This window comes from Mytilus edulis, chromosome 9 (assembly GCF_963676685.1).
Source record: "Mytilus edulis chromosome 9, xbMytEdul2.2, whole genome shotgun sequence".
In the NCBI taxonomy this organism is placed as follows: domain Eukaryota; kingdom Metazoa; phylum Mollusca; class Bivalvia; order Mytilida; family Mytilidae; genus Mytilus; species Mytilus edulis.
In genome coordinates, this window is record NC_092352.1 from 207,679 (window position 1) to 232,373 (window position 24,695).

At 32.9% G+C, this 24,695-nt stretch overlaps 2 protein-coding genes across 3 annotated transcripts; one reads left to right on the forward strand and one right to left on the reverse strand.

Moving 5' to 3' along the window:
- Positions 1 to 1,278: 1,278 nt before the first annotated feature.
- LOC139487413 (leucine-rich repeat-containing protein 14-like) lies at positions 1,279 to 16,465 on the forward strand. 2 transcript variants are annotated; one of them, XM_071272167.1, is made up of 6 exons: positions 1,279 to 1,346; positions 4,773 to 6,501; positions 8,305 to 8,466; positions 13,860 to 13,927; positions 14,041 to 14,148; positions 15,106 to 16,465. In XM_071272167.1, the coding sequence occupies exons 2-6, from the start codon at positions 6,045 to 6,047 to the stop codon at positions 15,853 to 15,855; spliced, it is 1,545 nt and encodes a 514-aa protein (XP_071128268.1). In that variant the 5' UTR covers positions 1,279 to 1,346; positions 4,773 to 6,044; the 3' UTR covers positions 15,856 to 16,465. The 2 variants fall into 2 exon arrangements, with proteins under 2 accessions (XP_071128268.1, XP_071128267.1); XM_071272166.1 differs by lacking the exon at positions 13,860 to 13,927 and having other exon boundaries at positions 13,973 to 14,148.
- Positions 16,466 to 22,018: 5,553 nt separating this feature from the next.
- Positions 22,019 to 23,338, reverse strand: LOC139487414 (nociceptin receptor-like). Its single transcript, XM_071272168.1, has one exon. It carries the CDS (start codon positions 23,139 to 23,141, stop codon positions 22,179 to 22,181), a length of 963 nt encoding a protein of 320 aa, XP_071128269.1. The 5' UTR covers positions 23,142 to 23,338; the 3' UTR covers positions 22,019 to 22,178.
- Positions 23,339 to 24,695: the final 1,357 nt, after the last annotated feature.

Consider the following 24,695-nt stretch of genomic DNA (forward strand, 5'->3'; position numbering starts at 1 on the left):
CAGAAGTGTAGATTTCTTCTTAGAAAGCCGAGTGTCGAATTGGCTTTCTTGGCAACATTTGAGATGTGCGTGGGCCATTTTAGGTCTTCTGATATTTGTAAGCCTAGATATGGGTTGTGTTGGACTTGTTGTAGTACATGTCCGTCTAGGCTGTACATCTTCTGGCTTTTATTCTTAATGCTAAGTATATAGCACTTCTTTGCATTGAAGCGCATGCCCCAGTTTGTGGCCCATACTTCTAGGTTTTGGAGGTCTCGCTGTAGGAGTGTGTGGTCATGTTGACTCTTTATGTTCCTGTACAGGAGGCAGTCATCTGCGAAAAGTCTGACAGATGATTGTACTGAATCTGGAAGGTCGTTTATGTGGCAGAGGAAGAGAAGGGGTCCTAGTACTGTACCTTGTGGTACACCGGAGTCAACTGAAGCTTCTTCTGATTCCTCCCCATCTACGACAACTTTCATTTTCCTTTTGGTTAGGAACATCTCAAACCATTTGTTTAGTGGTCCTCTTATACCATATTCGTTCATTTTGTGCAGTAGTTCTCTTCTATACACTTTAAAAATTAAATTACCTTCAGTTCTACAATTATTATATATAGCTTTAATACTAGGATGGTTCTGATCTACACTACAGTCTGATCCAATATCTTTTGCTACATTAACAAAAAAATCATTAAACATATTAGCAACCTTTGACTGATCATTTATAATGTTATCATTGTCACATAAAATAATGTTGTTCTTAAAATAACTACCTTTGTTGAATAAAAATAGTTTGATGGTGGGCCAAAAGTCTTTACTTTTTGGTCCCCCTACACAACGCTCTATAAAATAATTTCTAACTGATTTACGTTTGATCTTGTTTACAAAATTTCTCTGGGCTCTTTATTTTTCCCAGGTTTCTTAGATTTTACCTAATTGTATTTATTGTACAACATCTTTTTCTTAAATATAGATTGCCTAAGCTCTTGATTCATAAATGGAGCAGGACTTTGTACATTTTTTCGTTGCTTCAGTGGTATGTGTTTATTTACAGAGAGTGCTGGCTAAATAGCCATTCACGACAAAGATTGAAGACATTCCTATAGAAATAAGCTATTTTATCGGTTTCAATAAGGATATTTAAACCTGAGCCTACAAAATAATCACTGCCTAACCCTTGAAGGGACGCTTTTTCTTTATCTATTATAAATTTCCATTAGAGAGTAAAAATATTCAATTGTTTTTGAACTTTTAGTGTCGGGTACGGGATTGCTTACCCATAATGAAAATTGAAATTATATTAGACTGGTTCCCAGTAATCTCTGTTCGCAACACCATATGCAGATGACTCACTGTAAAAATGAAGTAATAACAAATGTATCAAGTGACTAAATCAAAGTTATAAAATAGTTGATAATAAGCGTAGTATCTTTGATGATTTTTCTCAACATATGGCATATAGGCACTGGCTTCGGTTATGATTGAAATGTAACAAAAATTAAAAAAAATATTGTTACATTGGAGACTAATAGCCGGAATGCAGGGTTGGGCATGGAACTGATTGATTACGATTATATTGCTTTATTGTTAAGGTTTATGTACCCTTCTGTAGCCATTTTTGTACGATTTTTTCAAACCTCAGTTGTATCAAAACTACAGATATAATGAATAATAGAGATAGGCCATTTAGTTACTAAGTACATATTCCAAGGGGAAACTTGATGTAAAGCATTAATTTTTACTGTTTTATTGCATTTGATAGAAAAAGGACTTTGTGGCAAATAAATCAAGATTTTTATAGAAAAAATAGTCTTAATTTGTTAGGTCACATTCATGAAAGGGAAGGGGATTGTAGTTACGACGTAAGGAACAAATCCAATATCATTTGTGAAACGGTTATTTCATAACGGTCAATCAACTCGTGATGGCGTCCGTAAAATTTACGAAGGGATGATTTCAACCTCACCATTTGGAAGTCTTGGTTTAATAGCTTCCTTGTGAGCAGTAACCTTCTATCAAGAAAATCATGATAGGAAATGCAAGCATGGGAATATCGTATCAATTGGGAGATATATATACCCCGTATGCAGGTGCTGCTGGAATGTTGCTACTTAGAAATGGAAAGTTCATAATTGGAAAGCTGAAATCATCTCTTTTGTCGTATAGTTTTGTTTTCAACCAACCCTCATAGTCAATTTCTAGATGTAAGTCATGTAAGTCAAGATATGAAGCTGACTTAACTGTATCTGTAGTATCCTTTATCTCCAATTCGAAGGGATAGATTCGTTCCACATAGTCACCAAATTTTGAATTGTTTAGTGAAAAAACGTCATCTATATAGCAGAAAGTAGAGTTAAAGGATATTGCTAACTTCTTATCTTTCTTTAAAGATTTCCTAGAGACTAAAAATTTGTATTTTTATGATTTGATACTATGCACTTCTTTCAACATATATATATATTAACTTTATTTCCTTTTTATCGAAGATTTTGCATGTATTAACAGTTTTGTATAATAATAATATTTACATATTGGTCAAGATATTATACACAAAACGTTCACAGTATTTATCAACAGATGGACTGTTTACTGAAAAAGCAAAATGTATGAAAACGTCATCATGCGACGTCATCAAAACATCATCTTTTTAAAATTAGCAAATACAATATAATATTAATATGAGGCAGGAATTACCTGTGAATGGGGACGAAGTCTGATTTTTTTTAAATCAACAATGTTAAAAAGAGAAACGGATATACCGTAACATTTCAGATTTTGGTTCCGTTGTTAGGGATTTTAGTTGTGACGTTATTTAAGTTATGACGTCATATTCAATGTAAACAAAGAAACGTTGTCATCAGGTAACGCTTTTTTAATAACAAACATTTTTTTTTTTAAATTAATAAGTATTAGTTCCTTTCTTAGACTGATAATTATACATTTTATTCAAAGTCTCATGTAAACAAGACCGGAAACGGGAGTAGACTTCTGCAGCGATCCTGAAATTCAAAAACACAACAAAAAATTGAACAATTTTGAGTTCATTAGTACAATGAAAACTTAGGGAAATTTTCCCGAAATTATTAATTTTTTTTTTATTGAATTTTCTACTGTCCCCATATAAGTATTCATTTCTTAAAATATGAGGAGTAAGCATGGACTAATATCCAATTGTTCAAAATATTTGAAACATCAACCAAATAAAACCAAATAAAATTGAGAATGGAAATGGGGAATGTGTCAAAGAGACAACAACCTGACCGTAGAAAAAAAAACAACAACAGCAGAAGGTCACTTTCAGGTCTTCAATGTAGCGAGAAATTCCTGCACTCGGAGGCGTCCTTCAGCTGGCCCCTAAACAAATATATACTAGTTCAGTGATAATGAATGCCATACTAATTTCCAAATTGTACACAAGAAACTAGAATTAAAATAATACAAGACTAACAAAGGCCAGAGGCTACTGACTTGGGACAGGCGCAAAAATGTGGCAGGGTTAAACATGTTTGTGAGATCTCAACCCTCCCCCTCTAGCCAATGTAGAAAAGTAATAAAAACTATTAATTAGTTAGTTTTAGTACTAAAAAGAATAATACTAATTTTTTTATGATTCAAGCAATCACCAGAACAACAACATTAAAAAATACTAATTTCCGGATTTTATAGTCATTTATTCTCTGTGTTCTGAAGTTTTTACTTCATACAAAAACATATGACATGGTTTTTTGACACAAAAATCGTAAAAAAATTTGAAACAGTAAAAATTCGTAGTAAGCTTTGACAAAAAAATCTAGATACCTAAAATATTCGACAGAAAATCCTTTTAAAATATTAGTACATATGCAGATATGTATGTGAATAAAAACTCAACAGTGAAAATGTAAGAATTTTTTTAGTGAAAATTGTTATACTTAGTACGAAAACACAGCACACGATGATACAATTTTTCTTTACTTTTCAAGTGATTCAGCAATGTTATGAATGTGCATGTCTGTATTGTATACTGTAAAATTCCATATTTTTTTAAGTCAAAGAAACTTTCAATGTCTTTCATTCTTCAGATGATGTAAAAAATATTTCACTCTTGTTCTACAGTTTAAATTCTCGTCCAATCTTTTTGTTGGAAGCATGTGAGGTTGTTTCATGTTGTCTTAAAATATGATTTCATTGCCATCCATTACTGATTTCATGTTCACCTCTGATTGCAATATCCAACTTAGCATTGATTAAAAAAACATTAACTATTAGAAATACAAGTCGATTGTGTATCCTTCAGGGCAATTGATGTTAACATTTGCTGACATTTTGGAACTGGTAGAACTAGTGGGCTTTTTTCAGAGTCCAGATATTTTGTAATCGTAATTTCCTTCTTTTGGTGAAAAAAAATACAATACACCTCATGAATCTTAAATGATGTTGTTTAATGACTTGCAGAAAGTATGTATATGTACACTGAAAAGTCAATTTTAATCATCTACTGCCAACTTTTATTTATCTTTAACAAAAGAGAAGTCAAATAGCTTCAAACAATTCAAACAGTTTTGTACAGTAGAAAAAACGATACTGTAACTTTTGTACCTTACAACATAATTTTATTGGCAAAAAAAGATATGTAAAATCATAATGACAAATATTTGAGAGTGCTTTGACATGTTTGAAGAGACTAATAATATTGTAATGGAAATATATAAGGCTCACCTTCTGTGATATATATGGTAATGTAAATATATAAGGCTCACCTTCTGTGATATATGTAGTTGGACAGTTATTCATCAATCAATCTCTTTACAGTGAAATGATAATGGAAATGGTCATAGCAATATAAGAGATGGGATTTATCAAAAGAGAATACATTATTATCAACAGAAGGAACTATCTTATCAGAACAGAACACATCATTATAAGGGAAGAAACATAGTGTAAGATAAGGAACTCTTCACTGTACGAGAGTGAAGGAGATATATATCGTTATACATTTATAAGAGAAGTAACATATTATTATCATGATTACAGAAGGAGTGTTACATTATAAGAAGAATGAACATTTCAATATAGTAAAAGAAGACAAAGAACACTTCACTATAATAAAAGAAACATAAAAATAGAGGAAACACACCTTTATGTGAGCAGAAACGCATCATATTAGAAAAGGAACACATCATTATAAGAAAAGGAACATATCATTATAAGAAAAGGAATACATTATTATTAGAGAAGGAACACATCATTATAAGAGAAGGAACACATCATTATAAGAGAAGGAACACATCATTATAAGAAAAGGAACATATTATTATAAAAAAAGGAACACATCATTAAAAGAGAAGGAACACATCATTATAAGAGAAGGAACACATCATTATTGGAGAAGGAACACATCATTATTGGAGAAGGAACACATCATTATAAGAGAAGGAACATATCATTATAAGAAAAGGAATACACTATTATTAGAGAAGGAACACATCATTATTAGAGAAGGAACACATCATTATAAGAGAAGGAACACATCATTATAAGAGAAGGAACACATCATTATAAGAGAAGGAACACATTATAAGAAAAGGAACACATCATTATTGGAGAAGGAACACCTCATTATAAGAAAATGAACACATCATTATAAGAAAAGGAACATATCATTATAAGAAAAGGAATACATTATTATTAGAGAAGGAACACATCATTATAAGAGAAGGAACATATCATTGTTAGAGAAGGGACACATCATTATAAGAAAAGGAACACATCATTATAAGAAAAGGAATACATTATTATTAGAGAAGGAACACATCATTATAAGAGAAGGAACATATCATTATTAGAGAAGGGACACATCATTATAAGAAAAGGAACACATCATTTTCAGAGAAGGAACACATCATTTTAAGAAAAGCGACACATCGTTATATGAAAAACACGTCTGACATTATTACAGAAAGGACCATTTTTTATTATATTGACAATAGATACACCCTTAAAAGAGAAAGAACATACTAGTGTATAGAGAATGTACACATTATAATAAGTTTGTATATCACACATTATAATTAGACTAAGAGAATGGATACATCACTATGGTATGAGTATTACCAGGGTGTTGTGTACCCTTTAGACCTCTGTTCTCCACCAGCTATAGGACAACAGCCAAAGAGTGTAGCATCTTTGACAACATTGTGTTCTCGTTACATCATACAAGATTCCACCATGACAGCTCAGGCCATTAACTACATACCCAAAGAGCTTTGTATTGTATTGATGCAACAAGCATTGATATGTAACAAAGATCGGGCTGTTGATGTGTTGTTGTCTCATTGGCCATTTGAAACTTTGTCACTACAGAAACTGGTACCAAACGTGTTTACTTCTGTGAGGCCATTATATGATATGTTATATTTATCTGAAGTAACCAGGCAATGTTTGAGATACACCACATGTTTGGCTCATACTTTCCTTGAATGCGTTAAAAATAAAACTCCAACTAAACTCAGATATCTGGATATGTCAGGATTTCCAACTCGTAAGTACTGCTAGTTATAATAATATCTCTGATTTCTTAAATTTTAACTTAAGAAAGAAATATGTTTTTAACTAAACTCCGAGTAATAGGTTATTCCTTATCTTTTTTCTTAGCAGAGATAATCCTGTACTATTTGGCTTCTTATTATATGTTGTAATATATATATATCCACTATAATCTGATTATAACAGAGGTAATCCCTATCTATTTTTAGTGGAGGTTTTCCTGTACTATCTGGCTACACATTGTATATTGTCATTTCCTCTGTAATCTTATTGTAATTGAGGTAATTCCTTATCTATTTTTAGCGGAGGTAATCCTGTACTATCTGGCTACACATTGTATATTGTCATTTCCTCTGTAATCTGATTGTAATTGAGGTAATTCCTATCTATTTTTAGCGGAGGTAATCCTGTACTATCTGGCTACACATTGTATATTGTCATTTCCTCTGTAATCTGATTGTAATTGAGGTAATTCCTATCTATTTTTAGCGGAGGTAATCCTGTACTATCTGGCTACACATTGTATATTGTCATTTCCTCTGTAATCTGATTATAACAGAGGTAATTTCTAATCTATTTTTAGCGGAGTTAATCCTGTACTATTTGGCTACACATTGTATATTGTCATTTCCTCTGTAATCTGATTATAACAGAGGTAATTTCTAATCTATTTTTAGCGGAGTTAATCCTGTACTATCTGGCTACACATTGTATATTGTCATTTCCTCTGTAATCTGATTATAACAGAGGTAATCCCTATCTATTTTTAGCGGAGGTAATTCTGTACTATCTGGCTACACATTGTATATTGTCATTTCCTCTGTAATCTGATTATAACAGAGGTAATTTCTAATCTATTTTTAGCCGAGTTAATCCTGTACTATCTGGCTACACATTGTATATTGTCATTTCCTCTGTAATCTGATTGTAATTGAGGTAATTCCTATCTATTTTTGCCGGAGGTAATTCTGTACTATCTGGCTACACATTGTATATTGTCATTTCCTCTGTAATCTGATTGTAATTGAGGTAATTCCTATCTATTTTTAGCAGAGGTAATCCTGTACTATCTGGCTACACATTGTATATTGTCATTTCCTCTGTAATCTGATTGTAATTGAGGTAATTCCTATCTGTTTTTAGCGGAGGTAATACTGTACTATCTGGCTACACATTGTATATTGTCATTTCCTCTGTAATCTGATTGTATTTGAGGTAATTCCCTATCTATTTTTAGCGGAGGTAATCCTGTACTATCTGGCTACACATTGTATATTGTCATTTCCTCTGTAATCTGATTGTAATTGAGGTAATTCCTTATCTATTTTTAGCGGAGGTGATCCTGTACTATCTGGCTACACATTGTATGCTGTCATTTCCTCTGTAATCTGATTGTAATTGAGGTAATTCCTATCTATTTTTAGCGGAGGTAATCCTGTACTATCTGGCTACACATTGTATATTGTCATTTCCTCTGTAATCTGATTGTAATTGAGGTAATTCCTTATCTATTTTTAGCGGAGGTGATCCTGTACTTTCTGGCTACACATTGTATGCTGTCATTTCCTCTGTAATCTAATTGTAATTGAGGTAATTCCTATCTATTTTTAGCGGAGGTAATCCTGTACTATCTGGCTACACATTGTATATTGTCATTTCCTCTGTAATCTGATTATAACAGAGGTAATTCCTATCTATTTTTAGCGGAGGTAATCCTGTACTATTTGGCTACACATTGTATATTGTCATATCCTCTGTAATCTGATTGTAATTGAGGTAATTCCCTATCTATTTTTAGCGGAGGTAATCCTGTACTATCTGGCTACACATTGTATGTTGTCCTATAATGAAGCTCGTCAGAATGTGATGGTCAACATGTATAATAAAGCTGTACAGTTATTGCCCCAGCCTGTGCCAGATCGTTTAATGATGGCTGATCAGTTCCTGCCTGACACTTCAAGTATGTTGATATAAACAATTCAGGATGGGAAGTTTAATATTACAGTAAAATATTGTTATTTTAATTTAGGATAAAGTAATATCATAGTTTAGGGGGCTCGCAGGTATAAATCAAATATTTTTTAGCTCATCCCATCACTTGGCGTCCGGCGTCGGCGTCCGGCGACCTTAGCTTTTACAAAAATCTTCTCCTCTGAAACTACTGGGCCAAATTAAACCAAACTTGGCCACAATCATCATTGGGGTATCTAGTTTAAAAAATGTGTGACGTTACTCGGTCAACCAACCAAGATGGCCCCCACGGCTAAAAATAGAACATAGGGGTAAAATGCAGTTTTTGGCTTATAACTCAAAAACCAAAGCATTTAGAGCAAATCTGACACGGGGTATAATTGTTTATCAGGTCAAGATCTATCTGCCCTGAAATTTTCAGATTAATCGGACAACCCATTGTTGGGTTGCTGCCCCTGAATTGGTAATTTTAAGGAAATTTTGCTGTTTTTGGTTATTATCTTGAATATTATTATAGATAAAGATAAACTGTAAACAGCAATAATGTTGAGCAAAGTAAGATTTACAAATAAGTCAATATGACTGAAATGGTCAGTTGACCCCTTTAGGAGTTATTGTCCTTTATAGTCAATTTTTAACAATTTTTCGTAAATCTTACATGTGGTAAAATTGTTCATCAGATCAAAATCTATCTGCCCTGAAATTTTTAGATTAATCGGACAACCCATTGTTGGGTTGCTGCCCCTGAATTGGTAATTTTAAGGAAATTATGATGTTTTTGGTTATTATCTTGAATATTATTATAGAAAGAGATAAACTGTAAACAGCAATAACGTTCAGCTAAGTAAGATTTACAAATAAGTCAACATGATCCAAATGGTTTGTTGACCCCTTTAGGAGTTATTGCCCTTTATAGTCAATTTTTAACCATTTTTCGTAAATCTTAGTTATCTTTTACAAAAATCTTCTCCTCTGAAACTACTGGGCCAAATTAATCCAAACTTGGCAACAATCATCTTTGGTGTATCTAGTTTAAAAAATGTGTGGTGTGACCCGGTCAACCAACCAAGATGGCCACCACTGCTAAAAATAGAACATAGGGGTAAAATGCAGTTTTTGGCATATAACTCAAAAACCAAAGTATTTAGAGCAAATCTGACAAGGGGTAAAATTGTTTATCAGATCAATATCTATCTGCCCTCTAATTTTCAGATTAATCGGACAACCCATTGTTGGGTCGCTGCCCCTGAATTGGTAATTTGAAGGAAATTTTGCTGTTTTTGGTTATTATCTTGGATATTATTATAGATAAAGATAAACTGTAAACAGCCATTATGTTCAGCAAAGTAAGATTTACAAATAAGTCAACATGACCGAAATGGTCAATTGACCCCCTAAGGAGTTATTGTCCTTTATAGTCAATTTTTAACAATTTTCATAAAATTTGTAAATTTTTATTAACATTTCCACTGATACTACTGGGCCAAGTTTATTATAGATAAAGATTATTGTAAGCAGCAAGACTGTTTAGTAAAGTAAGATTTACAAACACATCACCATCACCAAAAACACAATTTTGTCATGAATCCATCTGCTTCCTTTGTTTAATATTCACATATGCCAAGGTGAGCGACACGAGCCTCTAGTTTTAAATATAGGATTTTGCTATATTTTTCTAAAAATGAACTTTATTATATACCTTATAGAAAAATCAAATAAGAAATGGGATCACCATTCATTTAAGCTCACAATCTGTCTTCGAAAAAAGCAAACATTTTTGTAAAGGTACTTTTTTTCTGTTGAACCATGGAAGTAATATTGGAAGGAATAACATCGCCGTCACTTCAAAGGTTTCATCTGCGTTACCGCCCATCTTTCAATAACTCGTTAATTGGTTCAATATCTAGCATGGAAGTTTATTCTCCGCATGTGATCGATCAAATCACTGACACTTATCGGTCATTTTCGTGTTCACGGAGAACTACGAACAGACAAGTTTTTGTTGAATATACGTGCGAAGTAACCCGAATAGTCCATTCGTTACATTCCGTTGATGTACGCTGCCGAAAAGAGTCATTCGTTCAATTTTTATTTTAGTCCAATTTTTCCATATTTTTGGTTAGTTTGATCTTAATAGTTAAAACCGACAGCTATCACATACAAAATTGGAGAACAATTAAAGTTGTGTCATTTCAATTTTAATATTTACAGACAATTAAAAAAACATTTCCGTATAAAGTTAAGAAGATGATTGTACAAAAATACGTTTGGACCCCCTTTATTAAATACGAAAAATCTAAATCTTTCGTGTATTTATAGTCAATTAAAGTATTCACAATTCTTAACGGTTCTATCCTTCAATTTAAGTTCTTGATACATATAAAAAAAAAATGAATGTACCGTAAGACAGATTGATTTAAGCCCATTTCGTTGGTTTGTTATATTTTTTGCTGTATAGCTTATTATATTAATACAAGCATTCCACAATAAACTTTTTTTAAATATATATTTACGAAAATATTATCCCCGTTTTAGTTGTCCAGTTTCAATAAAGCAATCAATGACATTTATGACATATACATAAATTTAGAATACTTGAAAGTAAATATTATTTTATTCAATCTCGATAAACTTTGCACATTTCATCAGTAAAAAAATCTATGCCTACATTTGCCTACATTATTTTGTTAAACATCATGTGAAACCTGATCGATTCATCGGTATTTAACTGTTTAACTCGGGATCCGCTTTTAACCGGAAAATACTTTTAGAATAGTTTAAAAAAAACAGTAAAAAGCAAAAATATGCTAAATTAAATACAATTTTCCATGTTAAACTGCTGTAGGTTGAACAATTCTCGTCCGTTTTTCAAGATTTTTACATCATACGACTTCATCTGAAGGCAGAGGTTTTATGTGATACAGCGCCACCTTCTTATTAATCAACCTCGGATTTCACACAGGTACTTTAAAATTACCGGACTCGATAAAATCATGTGACTGATAAGAAATTCCAGATGCCTTTTACAACCGCGGTAACGCAGATAGTAACCAAAGGGGTCTTACCACTGAGACTATTATTGGATGAAATCGTATGACTTTAGTACAGAGCTCAGCATGCTATAAATACATGCTTATTAGTCGTTGTTATTCCTTCTAAATATTACTTCCATGGTTGAACTAATAGGAGAAATAGAGTTTTTTTCAAAGTAAAAAAAAACCTAAACTACAGACATCGCTTAAATTTGACAATAGTTTACATTAAGTACAGCTTAATCGAAAAAAGTAATAAAAAATATAGGTCACTGATGAGTTTAAAAAGATATTTCAATTGTAATGCAAAAAAATGGCATTTTTGCACCAAAGGGAGATAATTTGGAGCATTTTCAATGATATATACATTTCAAAAGTCAACTGGGTCAAAACGAAGTGATTTTTATGATTTATTTTTGTATCATATGATACTTTAAAGTAAAAACTAATAAAGTAATTAATAAAATTTGAAATGAAATTATTTGTTTTTTAATTTTTGCTGAAATTTTAGTGCACTCGAGCCTCTTTAATAGCTGTACAAATTAAACTTAAAGCTTGAAGCTTGCATTTGTCTATTGTTGTGGTTTTTTTATAATAATTCAGGATTAAGTAATATTATTGTTAACAGCTAATAAAACTAAATTTTCTTGTCTATTGTTGATGGCCATATGCCATGTTGACCTCTTCATGTCTTTAGTTGTTTTTCTCTTGCTTGTTTGGTCGGTGTCCCATAGATGTATAGCCTATCTCTCCTTTTATTCACTTTTAACCCTAGAAAACAGAAAACTTAAAGAATTTGGGGGAAAAAATCAGTAGAATTTTAGTTCTATATTTAACATGTTTAATAAAAGTTAGTGATATATATTTGGCATACATGTACTTCAAGGAGACAATTAACCAGTCACACAATAATAAATAAATAACCTATGGGAATATTTAGATTTTTTTACAGGTTTTAGTCATTCAAAGTTTCTGTTCAACTATGTATCAAGTTCAAATTCAGCCTAGATATATTTGTAAACAATTTTTGAAAAGTTTCACATTTTCAACTTCAGAAAAAGCCTTTATTTACAATTGATTTTTTCAATAGTACTTTTGGTCTGTTGATAAAATTTATAAATGATTCCTAATTAGGTTGGTTTCTCAAATACTCTATCATGTCTATGCAATAGGCTAACTAGTCAGATGTAAATGTCTGACAGGGTTCAACTGACCTTGACCATATAATAATTTTAATTGTATGCGAAAATGAAGTAAAAGCTTTATCTGTTTATATAATAAATGTTTTGGCAAAAATGCAATTATGATAAGTAAAGCAGGTGAGACAGTCATTTGACATTTTAGGGTATGCACTCAAGTTTGTTTTTTCTCATTTGATATTTAGATACTGTCTAAATTTTTAATTCATTGATTAAATGATAATAACTAACAACATATCAGTTTACAATGTAATCACCAATTTCCTATTTTTATAGTATAGCCAAACATTTTTTACGTCATATAATGGTATCATGTCCTTGTCGTCCTAAGACCCATTTAGTTGTCAGACAATAACTTTAGATTTAGTGAATGGATCTCTATAAATATTTACCAGAAGTTTCAATACCACTAAAGGAAGGTTGGGATTGATTTTGGGGGTTATGGTCCCAATAGTTTAGGAATAAGGGACCAAAAAGGGCACCTAAAATAAGCATTTTTGTAGTTTTCAAACAATAACTTGTGTTTAAGTGTATGAATCTCTCTGAAATTATACCACAAGTTTCCATACCATGAAGGGTTATGGCTCAAAATGTTTTGGAATTAGGGTAAAAAAAAGTGAGGGAGGTAATTCAAAAACAGTTAACATACAATGTTTGGTATGTTCGGATTAACCTCCCTTACACTACTTGTAAATAATGTAAAAAGAAATGTCAGGTTTGGGACTTTTTTCCCCCAAAAAAAGGGGGGGGGGTAGTATTATTATTTTTTCCAAGTTTCTCAAATTCCAAATTTTTGAAAAGTTTGAAGAAGAAATCTTTAAGTGCACAATATTGCATAATAGATTTGCAAGACCTTGACATTTGTTTTGTGTCAGAAACTCATATTATGTCAAGAATTTCATCACAATCCAAATTCAGAGCTGTATCAAGCTTGAATGTTGTGTCCATACTTGCCCCAACTGTTCAGGGTTTGTCCTCTGTGGTAGTATAAAGCTGTGCCCTGTGGAGCACCTGTTTATTTCTAAGTTTAAAGTATAATAGCTAATAAAATACCAGTTTACCAGTATTGTCGAAATGCGCATCTGGTGCAAGAAAATTGGTACCGTTAATTTTATTACAATATAAACACCAGCTTCCTGTTTTTATTTCAGTTCTAGTCAAACTTGATGCTTTTGTAGCTGCAGACCAGACACTGACAGAACTAAGTAAAGCCTTGAAGGTATCAGGTTACAATATAATCACTAGCTTCCTGTTTTTATTTCAGTTCTAGTCAAACTTGATGCTTTTGTAGCTGCAGACCAGACACTAACAGAACTAAGTAAAGCCTTGAAGGTATCAGGATTTACTGATAGTAAACTGTGTATGTGTTTACAGAAACTCGATGCTACATGTTTGGGGGAACCTAAGCTTAACATACTTCTTGGACAGATTAATCCACAGGTATATAATTTTACATAGGGTATGGTTAACACATGTTTAAATACGTTAATTTACATAGGGTTTGGAAAACATAAATGTACATAAGTATACATAAGTTTGGGGTTACACTTGAATGTACATAAATTTACATAGGGATGGGACAGCACATGTTTGTACAATAATTAGCAAATAGGGTTGAGATTACTCAGGTGTGTAAATTTACTTAAAGTTGTAATAACACAGGTGTTTATATTGACATAGGGTTGGGATCACACTGGTGTGTAAATTTACATAAAGTTATAATAACACAGGTGTTTATATTGACATAGGGTTGGGATCACACTGGTGTGTAAATTTACATAGGGTTGGGATCACACTATTGTGTAAATTTACATAAATTGTAATAACACAGGTGTTTATATTGACATAGGGTTGGGATCACACTGGTGTGTAAATTTACATAGGGTTGGGATCACACTGTTGTGTAAATTTACATAGGGTTGGGATCACACTGGTGTGAAAAGTTACATAGGATTGGGATCACACTGGTGTGTAAATTTACATAGGGTTGGGATCACACTGGTGTGAAAATTTACATAGGGTTAGGATCACCCTGGTGTGTAAATTTACATATATGGTTGGGATTACACAAATGTGTAAATTAACAAAGGGTTGGAATTCCACAGATGTTTAAATATACACAAATGGTTGCAGTTTTACAAAGTTTATTTAACTTAGATAATTACAGGAAGAACATTTATAAACTTAGCATTATTGTCCTTCAGGGTAAACCGTTATTGTTAAATGTTTGCAGTTGACATATTTACTGAGCTATTTTCACCTTAAAGCTCTAGATAGTCCTTTGTTTGTTATAATTTTCCAAATGGTACAAACCATGAGTTTTTGTAACTTTTTCCAGATGTCTGAAGATGTCATTAAGATACCATCTAATAATGTTTTATTTTTTTTTTTTTTCAGTATTTGACAGGAATTAGATTGAAGTACAACTCTATTAACTGTGAGAGTTTTTGTAACCTGGCCCCTACACTTGAGAAGTTTACAAATTTATGTGCATTAGACCTTTCGTGTAACAGTATAACTGTGTACCAGAGTGACTCGACAACAGAGGTCCTTGGTAAAACACTGTCCTCCTTACCAAACCTAAGCAGACTGGATCTAAGTAGTAACAGACTGAAGTACAAGCTACGACAGCTTATCAGTGGTACACAGCAGCCGTTACAACATCTTCGTCTGGCAGGATGTGGTCTGACAGAATCAGATATCAGATACCTATCAACATCACACCATACCAAAGCCTTACAGCACATTGATTTAGGTGGAAACACACTGACATTATGTTGTGGAAGTATAGGACGTCTATTAGAAGAAGTTAAGTCTACCTTACTAGTGCTTGAGTTAGAGGACAGTAAACTAGATGATGGTGGTATTCTTCGCCTGTTGCCTTACATTTCCTTGTTACATTCCATTTTGTACCTGAATCTATCCCAGAATTCCTTAGTTTCCTCTGTTTGTTTACAGCTGAGTGAGACATTATCTTCATTGGTAGATCTGAAGGCTTTGAAGATATCATACTGCTCAGACTTTTATGGGACAGAAGATGAAGAAGAATTTAATCAAATCAAACAAATGTTTGTCAACCAATTTTTAGTGGTTTTGAACAAATTATCTGAAACACATCTGGTCATGACTGATCTTGAAAGCATTTGATCATTTATAATAATCATGATTGTACCGTTTCATGATATATAAAATCATGATTGTACTGTGTAATAATTATGAAATATATAATAATCATGATTGTACCTTTTGATAATTTATAAAAGTCATGATTGTACCATCTCATGATGTATAAAAATCATGATTGTACCGTGTCATGATGTATAAAAATCATGATTGTACTGTTGAACAATTTATAATGAGCATAATTGTATAAATAAAGGCAACAGTAGTATACCGCTGTTCAAAACTCATAAATCCATGGACAAAAAACAAAATCGGGGCAACAAACCAAAACCGAGGGAAACGCATTAAATATAAGAGGAGAACAACGACACAACACCGAAACGCAACAGCACACAGAAACGGACCAAGCAACAGACAATACACCACGAGAATAACAAATATAACATCAAAACCAAATACATGAATATGGGATAGACAAGTACCGTGCCACGTCTTATCTCAAAAATAAGAGAAAACAGAAACGACTTAACGTTAAAATGCAACACACACACAGAAACAGTTTAATAATAAGAATGATGTATAAGCATATGTTCATTGCAGAAATTATAAAGATATATAAATTTAAGTTTATTCATTGGGTTAATCATCTGATTTTCATACGACATGGCACAAAGTAGGCTATAATTTTGTGTCCCTTTATAGCTTGTTCTTCGGTGTGAGCCAAGGATCCGTGTTGAAGGCCATACCTTGACCTATAATGGTTTACTTTTATAAATTGTTATTTGGATGGAGAGTTGTCTCATTGGCACTCACACCACATCTTCCTATATCTATATAATGTTTTGACCCATCCCTCTGTCTGTCCGTCAGTCCATCAGTCTATTCTTGTCATTGTAACTCCTTTGAATCCACACAACAGAATTTCACGAAACTTTATGTGTTACATACTATGTAGATGTGCATATCAACAGGAAATTATGATTCAATTTTTCTCTCACTTGAGGTAGTCAAAAAGCGAGACATAGGTATGCAGTTTTGTAATAACGTCATTAATGTATTAGTTTGTGATTAGATCTAGTTTGTGGTGAACCACAAATTGTAGGCCAAACATAATTGATATACAGTTGTATTAGCATTGCCATTGGCACATCTCATTTCCATGGAGATATGTTGTCGCTACCATTTAGTCATGGTCTATTGACTTTGAAGTTGTGTTTATCTCACATGTATCAGTTTGTAATTAGGTCAGTTTATGGGAACCACGGGTGGTAGGTCAATGATATTAGATATGCTGATGTATAAGCATATATCTCTTTTCAATGAAGATTATTTGACTCTGCATCCTTAGTCCTGGTCTATTAAATTTTTGCTTAGTAAACATGTATAAGTTGGCATATCTCATTTCAATGGAGATTATTTGGCTCTGCCCCCTTAATCATAGTCTATTAACTTTTTGCTAAGTTAACATGTTTAAGTAGGCCTATAATAACTGGTACTCAGTATTGAGTTGTACAAGCATTAGCACATTTCATTTCCATGGAAAATGTTTGGCCCCTTCCCCTCAGTCATGTTCTATCGACTTTGAAAAATTTGCTTAGTTTACATGCATTAGTTTGTGATGAGGTCAGTCCAAGGAGAACCATTAGTGGTAGGCAGTGTTAATTGGTATGCAGCTGTATAAGGATTATCACATTTCATGTCCATGGGGAATATTTGGCCCTGCTCCCTCCCTCACTCATTGTCTATTGACTTTAATACTTTAGCTTAGTTTACATGTATTTAGTTTGTGATTAGATCAGTCTATGGTGAACCCCTTATTTGAAGTCAATGATATTTGGTATGCAAATTATTGGCATTTGTAAGTCCTGTTTCCATGGAGAATATATAATCCAAACATGGTTCATTGACTCTGAAACTTTTACATAGTTTTCAGGGAAAGACTTAGCATAAGTCAATAATATTTGGTATGCAGTCGTATCGGCATTGGCACAATCATTGCCATGGAGATTGTCAAGTGATGTACTGTCAGACATGGTTCATGAACTTTGAATATTTACATAACTTACATGTATAAGAATTGCATTAAAACTCATAAGTAAACGACACGCCATGGTTATAAAAGAAGGAAAAAACAAGAGTACATAAGACACAACATAGAAAACCCGGCAAAGACTGAGCAACGCTTGAGGTGATCTCAGATGCTCCTGAAGGATAAGCTAATCTTATTTCATATGTGGCATCAGTCGTGTTGCTCATGTCAGTTCAAATTCGGTTATAATTTTGATTCGGTAGGTCACATTCCAGTAAAGGAGACGGAATTGTAGTTAAGACCTTAGGAAGATATCTGTTATCACCTGTGAAACGGATATTCCATACGCTAAACAAACTCTTATAACTTACCAATGAATGATTTTAACTTCACTACTTAGTACGCTTGTTTTAATAGCGTCCTTGTGAGCAGACACCCTCTATCAAGGAAAGCATGACAGGAAATACAAAACCGTATGAACTGAGAGATATATACTCCGTAATCCACCAAGAGTAGAATGGTTGTCTTGATTCAATTTCACCAGACTTTGGCACTTCTTCAACAAAGTTCAAGGTATTTGTCGTTTTCGTTGGTTGATTGGCGGTGCCTAATGGATTTCAATACTCACTGAGTAAATTTATATCAAATTCAGCCTTTGAACATGTAACGATGTATTTTGACTAAATAGCTTCCAGCTGGAGTTTTTCATCAGACAAGATTGCATTTAGATTCTCCAATACCTCAACTGAGGAGACAATTGTATTAGTGTTATATCTGTTTCATCTGTGATTTAAGTTGTCTGCCCTCAAGATTTCAATTCGCTGACCACTTTTGCTTTTGCAATGACCCGAGTTTTTCTTCTGAATTTAGTATATCAAAACACTTTTACTAAACATTTAATCGGGTGATCTTGGTTGTGGTTTAGGCATCAATAACAATTAGAACTGTTCACCCCACCATATTTTTTTTCTTAAAAATGTCCTGTAAGTCAGAAAAATGGCAGTTGTAATCTTATAGGTCGCTTCTGTGTTTTTTGCATTGTTTGTTTCTTTTTGGTTGCACTTCAGTGTTTCTGCTATTTCGTTGTTTTCCTCTTACAGTTTGTGTGTTGCCCTCATTTTAGTTTGTCACCCAGATTTGTTTTGACACAATCGACTTATGACTTCCGAACAGCGGTTTGCACAGGTACTATTTCTGTACTAAAAATTTGTAGTACTGGAAATCTGCTTTTAATATTCAGTACTATTTTGTTACTCTTAAATTATTGTAATATTTAGGTACCTGTATTTTACAGTGCTTTATTTGTACTTGAAATTTAGGTACTACAGATTTTTGGTTACTACCGTTCCCTTTTTCAGCATTTTGATTTTTTTTTCTTTTTCAAATCTCTCAACGTTATAATTTTCAAACATGGAATATTGTATTATTTCTGTACCAAAATATTTCGTACAAATCAAGTACTGTAAAACACAAGTACCTAAATATTACAATAGTTTTAAAGTAAAGAAATAGTACTAAATATTAAAAGTAAATTTCTAGTACTGATTTATTTTAGAACATAAATAGTACCTATGCAAAAGTAGCTGTGTACTACCGTTGCATTTATTCACCAATGATATATCTTTCAAATGGGTTTTCCAAATAAACAGTAATACTAAGAACAAACTAAGGATTTTCTGCCGCAGAAATAGATAACCTTAGTTGTAATTTACAATGTCTTTTGGAATTTTGGTTTACAATGCTCTTCAACGTCGTACTTTTTCTGCCTAAAAATTGTTTATTATGCATTTGTAGACGAAACATGCCATTGGATATTAGACTTTCCGATTTCAATTTTCCTTGATGATCTGTATTATTTAACTTTTTTCACCCGCAATATATCACATGACTATACAATCAGATTGGTTGGATTATCTTGATTAGACCGTCACGGGAGAAGTGATTGGGTTTTTTAAAGAAGGAAAATTGTATTGCTATATAGATAAGAAGATGTGACATTAGAGCACTCCATCCAATTTACAATGTAACAAAAACGACTGATAGGTCATAGAAAGGACTTCACGGTAAATTGGCTTACACCGAACAGCAAGCTATCAAGGTTCCAAAATGACTGATGTAAAACAATTTAACAGAAAGCCAACAGTCTAACCTATGTATAAATTGAGGAAGGAGCAACCTCTATGAACCACACCAACAAACGACAACCAATGAACAATGCATTTGGTTACATACCAGTATGTACTATGAATAAAGGCAACAGTAGTATACTGCTGTTCAAAAGTCATTAATCGATTAAGAGAACCAATCAGGGTTACAAACTAAAACTGAGGGGAACACATCAACTATAAGAGGAAAACAACAGAAACACTAAAGTGAACAAAAAACAGACAACAATGTAACACACACAGAAACGAACTATAAGATAACAACTGCCATTTTCCTGACTTGATATAGGACATATAAATGATAGGTAAAAGTCCAGTATTTAGCGAGTATATCCGCTACTATTAGTATATATAGTATTTTTGATACATTTGATTTTATCATTTATTGCTCCATTGCATTAATTGTTTTTAAAGGTAACTGACTTCTTGTTTTTGTTCTCCTGAAATCAAATGCTAATAATTGTGTTCACCATACATCATTCAAAAGATTAAGTAAAATGCTAATAATTGTGTTCACTATACAACATTCAAAAGATTAAGAATAAGAAGGTTTAGTTGAAGTTAAATCAAGTTATTCTGTTTTATTGTTTTTAATGTGTTGGTTGCAGTTCAGTGATTCTTTTGTTCTTCGTGGTGTTGATATGCTTCCCTCGGCTTTAGTTTGTAACCCTCATTTGTTTTCTCGTAAAGTGGATCCTCGGTGTATACTTCCTCAGATTGATTTTTTTCATACTTTGCGTAAATGACGAATTTACAATACTTTTCCAAAATATGATAAAAAGTATGGGTCATCGTACTTTTTTTTCAAGCTACACAATTGCCCACCTTTGCATCGATTGGTCATGAAAAACACATGTTTTAAGCATAAAAGGAAAATCTATGAGATGAAGTTTTAAAATAAAATATGAAAATGTAGGTTTTATGATATGCTTTCAGAAAATAAAAATAAAAAATGGTGTCATCGAACTTGTTGTTATGCTACAAGTAAAATATAAAAAAAATACTTTTACTCCAATCATTACAATAATAGTTATCCCCCCTTAGATTGCAAATTTGAATGGAAAAAAAATCACAAATTTCGGATTATACAACACATCGAATATTGTTTTATACAACACAACAGTCTTGCACATACATTTCGAATCTATCTCTAAATTTGCAGCTTAAAGCAACGAACTAGACCAATGGTGTACTGGTATTGAACAATCCAAGATGATGGTATACAGTGAATCTACCTTAATCAATTTATGACTTCTGAACAGGGGTATACTACTGTTGCCTTTATTAATCGTCTTTAATAATGTTGTTAATAGTTATCAAAAGTACCAGGATTATAATTTAGTACGCCAGACGCGCGTTTCGTCTACATACGATTCACCAGTGACGAGCATATCAAAATATTTATAAAGCCAAACAACTTGAAGTACAAAGTTGAAGAGCATTGGGGATCCAACATTCCAAAAAGTTGTGCCAAATACGGCTAAGGTAATTTATGCCTGGGATAAGAAAATCCTTAGTTTTCGAAAATTCAATTTTTTGTAAACAGGAACTTTATAAAAATGACCACATTATTGATATTCATGTCAACACCGAAATGATGACTACTGGACTGGTGATACCCTCGGGAACGAAACGTCCACCAGCAGTGGCATCGAACCAGTGTGGTTAATAGTTATCAAAAGTACCAGGATTATAATTTAGTACGTCAGACGCGCGTTTCCTCTTCATAAGACTCATCAGTGACGCTCATATCAAAATATTTATAAAGCCAAACAAGTACAAAGTTGAAGAGCATTGAGGATCCAAAATTCCAAAAAGTTGTTCCAAATACGGCTAAGTAATCTATGCCTGGGATAGAAACAAACGTCTCCAACGTACAATTACAATATAAAACTAGCAAGTAACGATTAGTATGCACTCAATACAATGCGATCATTTTGAATTAATGTAAAAATAAAAAGATACATTAAAACAGTTGAAAACAGGATATTCAAATAATGCAAAGAAGTTTATTCATATACATGTATCATTGTCTTGTCTTATATGACATACTAATTTTCATTGTTTAAGTCTGCTCAATTTATTTCTGTTTTTCAATATTTAAAAAAAAAAGTCAAAGCGAAAATGAAATTAAAAATGCTATAGAGTCCTTGTTAAAACTCTACCGATGTTTGAGACATATCCTCCTGATTTTTAAAGCATCCAAATGTCCTTTTACATTCTTTACTAAAGTCCCGTCGCTTCCAAGCATAAATAAATGGATTAACAATGCTGTTTAACATTCCTAAGAAAACAAGCCAGTTCATAACCGTCAGACCTGTGTCTGATATTTGGTCTATACCAATTCCTTTCTGAAAAGGGAATGTCATGAATGGCAACCAACAAACTGAAAATGCTAGGGTTACAACACCCGTTACTTTGGCATTCCGTACATCACGTTCCATTGTTTTGGACTTATTTGTACCATGATTACAGCTATTGTCACCACCAACTGGTTTAACTCTAGAGTAATATCGCCATGCTGTTTTTAGTATAAAAACGTACATTATAAACGTTAGTATGCTGAAAGAGTACGTTATAACTGATGACGTCAGATAGTATCCTCTTTCAAATATTAACAAATATTCACATCGACATCCTCGTTCCCAAATATGCCAACCTAACAATGGTGAACCTACGGATGCTAAAGATAGTACCCATGGTAACACGGAAAAAATAATGGCTACTTTTCTCGTCATTACACTAACATAGTGATGTGGATGGCAGATGGCGATGTATCTGTCAAAAGTTGTAAACATAACAGTCATTTGAGAAACCTGCGTCGTGTAATTAATCGATAAATATCGGAGGAAACATGTCACCATATTGTCGTTCATAACCGGGTACACAAAGTAGAATATCTGGACACCCGTAACTATTCCCGTCAGCATGTCAGCCAATGCAAGACTGACTATAAATCTATTCGTGCTCGATTTAAGTTTCAGTCTTGTAAAAAATATCCATATAACCAGACTATTTCCAATAAAGGCAACAACAAATATCAATTGTTGTAAAATCATAAAAGAAATCAAAATAGAAGAAAATGTCGTGTCAAGGTTCGAAGATGAATTATTCATAGTACACTAATCGTGGAAAGAAGCGGCTTGGTAAGCAATGTTATATAACCATGATAACCTTGTCCCTGATCTCAGACTGTTCCTAGTGTAGTGCTGCTTTGAAAGGATTTCTCATGCCACTTCATATTCGATAGTATTCTGTCTAGAGTGTTTATCCAATGTTTACTCGAGGGATGATATTGTTGCAATATACCACCTTGTATCTTGCCTCTGATATTGCAACCAATGCTATGTTGTCCTTTGTGTGAAGTCTTCTCACAATCTGATTTACTTTATCTAAATTGATAAAAAGAAAATGTGTGAATATTAACTTTTTGTATGAAAAAATATATATGTTACAAGCATTTTCTAAATGTAGGCATTTTGATAAAGCCGGATTTTTTTTTTTTTATTATTAAATGCATGTAAGATTCAAGCATTTTATATTATTTAACAAACTGACCATTTGACAGTATTGAAAGGCAGAACTGATTTATCCATTATGATTATTAAATTTATTTATTGAGTTTTAAGATATAAAACTAAATTCTACTGCATTATCACAAAATTTCCACTAGCACCAAAAAGGACATTGTTTTGTATTTCAAATAAAATGTTTGGATGACAGGATATGTAAACATTTGTCTTGATTTAGTTACAAATAAATGATTTGGCGTTCTGGTTTTACCACTACATCTGGTGAAACTCATCTCATCACTTGTTCAGCTTTGATTAAATGTTTTACTCTTTTACTAGTAATATACCGTGTGTCAGGGTTAGGCATTTACAAATTTGTCTGAAAATTATCATCCTAAACTGTGTGTAGGCCATTGCCATGAGAATTGCTCACCACAGACTCTGTGTGGACCAGGCCCATGCTAAGAGAGTTATTCAATACATACATGTACTGTAAATGGACCTGTGATAGGAGAGTTTTCACCACAGACTGTGTATTGACTAATGATAGGAATGCTATACACCAAACACTGTGATAGAAAAGTTTTCACCACATAGTGCAAATGAAACAGATATTTTAGAGGTTTTTTATCACAGACTGTGTATGGACCAGGATAATATAGTTGTAAATCACAGACTGTGTATAGATCCGCGTAAGGAGAGTATTCACTACAGACTGTGAGAGGACCAGTGATAGGAGCATACTGTGTATGGACCAGTGATGGGAGAATCATACACCACAGACTGTGATATGAGAGTTTTCTCAACAGACTATATGGTATGAGAGTTTTCTCAACAGACTGTGATATGAGAGTTTTCTCAACAGACTGTGTATGGATCCGTGTAAGAAGAGTTCTCACTATAGACTGTGAGAGGACCAATGATAGGAGCATACTTTTTGTATGGACCAGTGATGGGAGAATCATACACTACAGACTGTGATATGAGAATTTTCTCAACAAAGTGAAATAGGAACAGTGATAGAACATTTTTCAACACAGACTGTAATAGGACCAGTGATAGGAGAGATTTCACCACATACTATGTATGCACCAGTCATGGAAGAGAAGAGGGACGAAAGATACCAAAGGGACAGTCAAACTCATAAATCTAAAACAA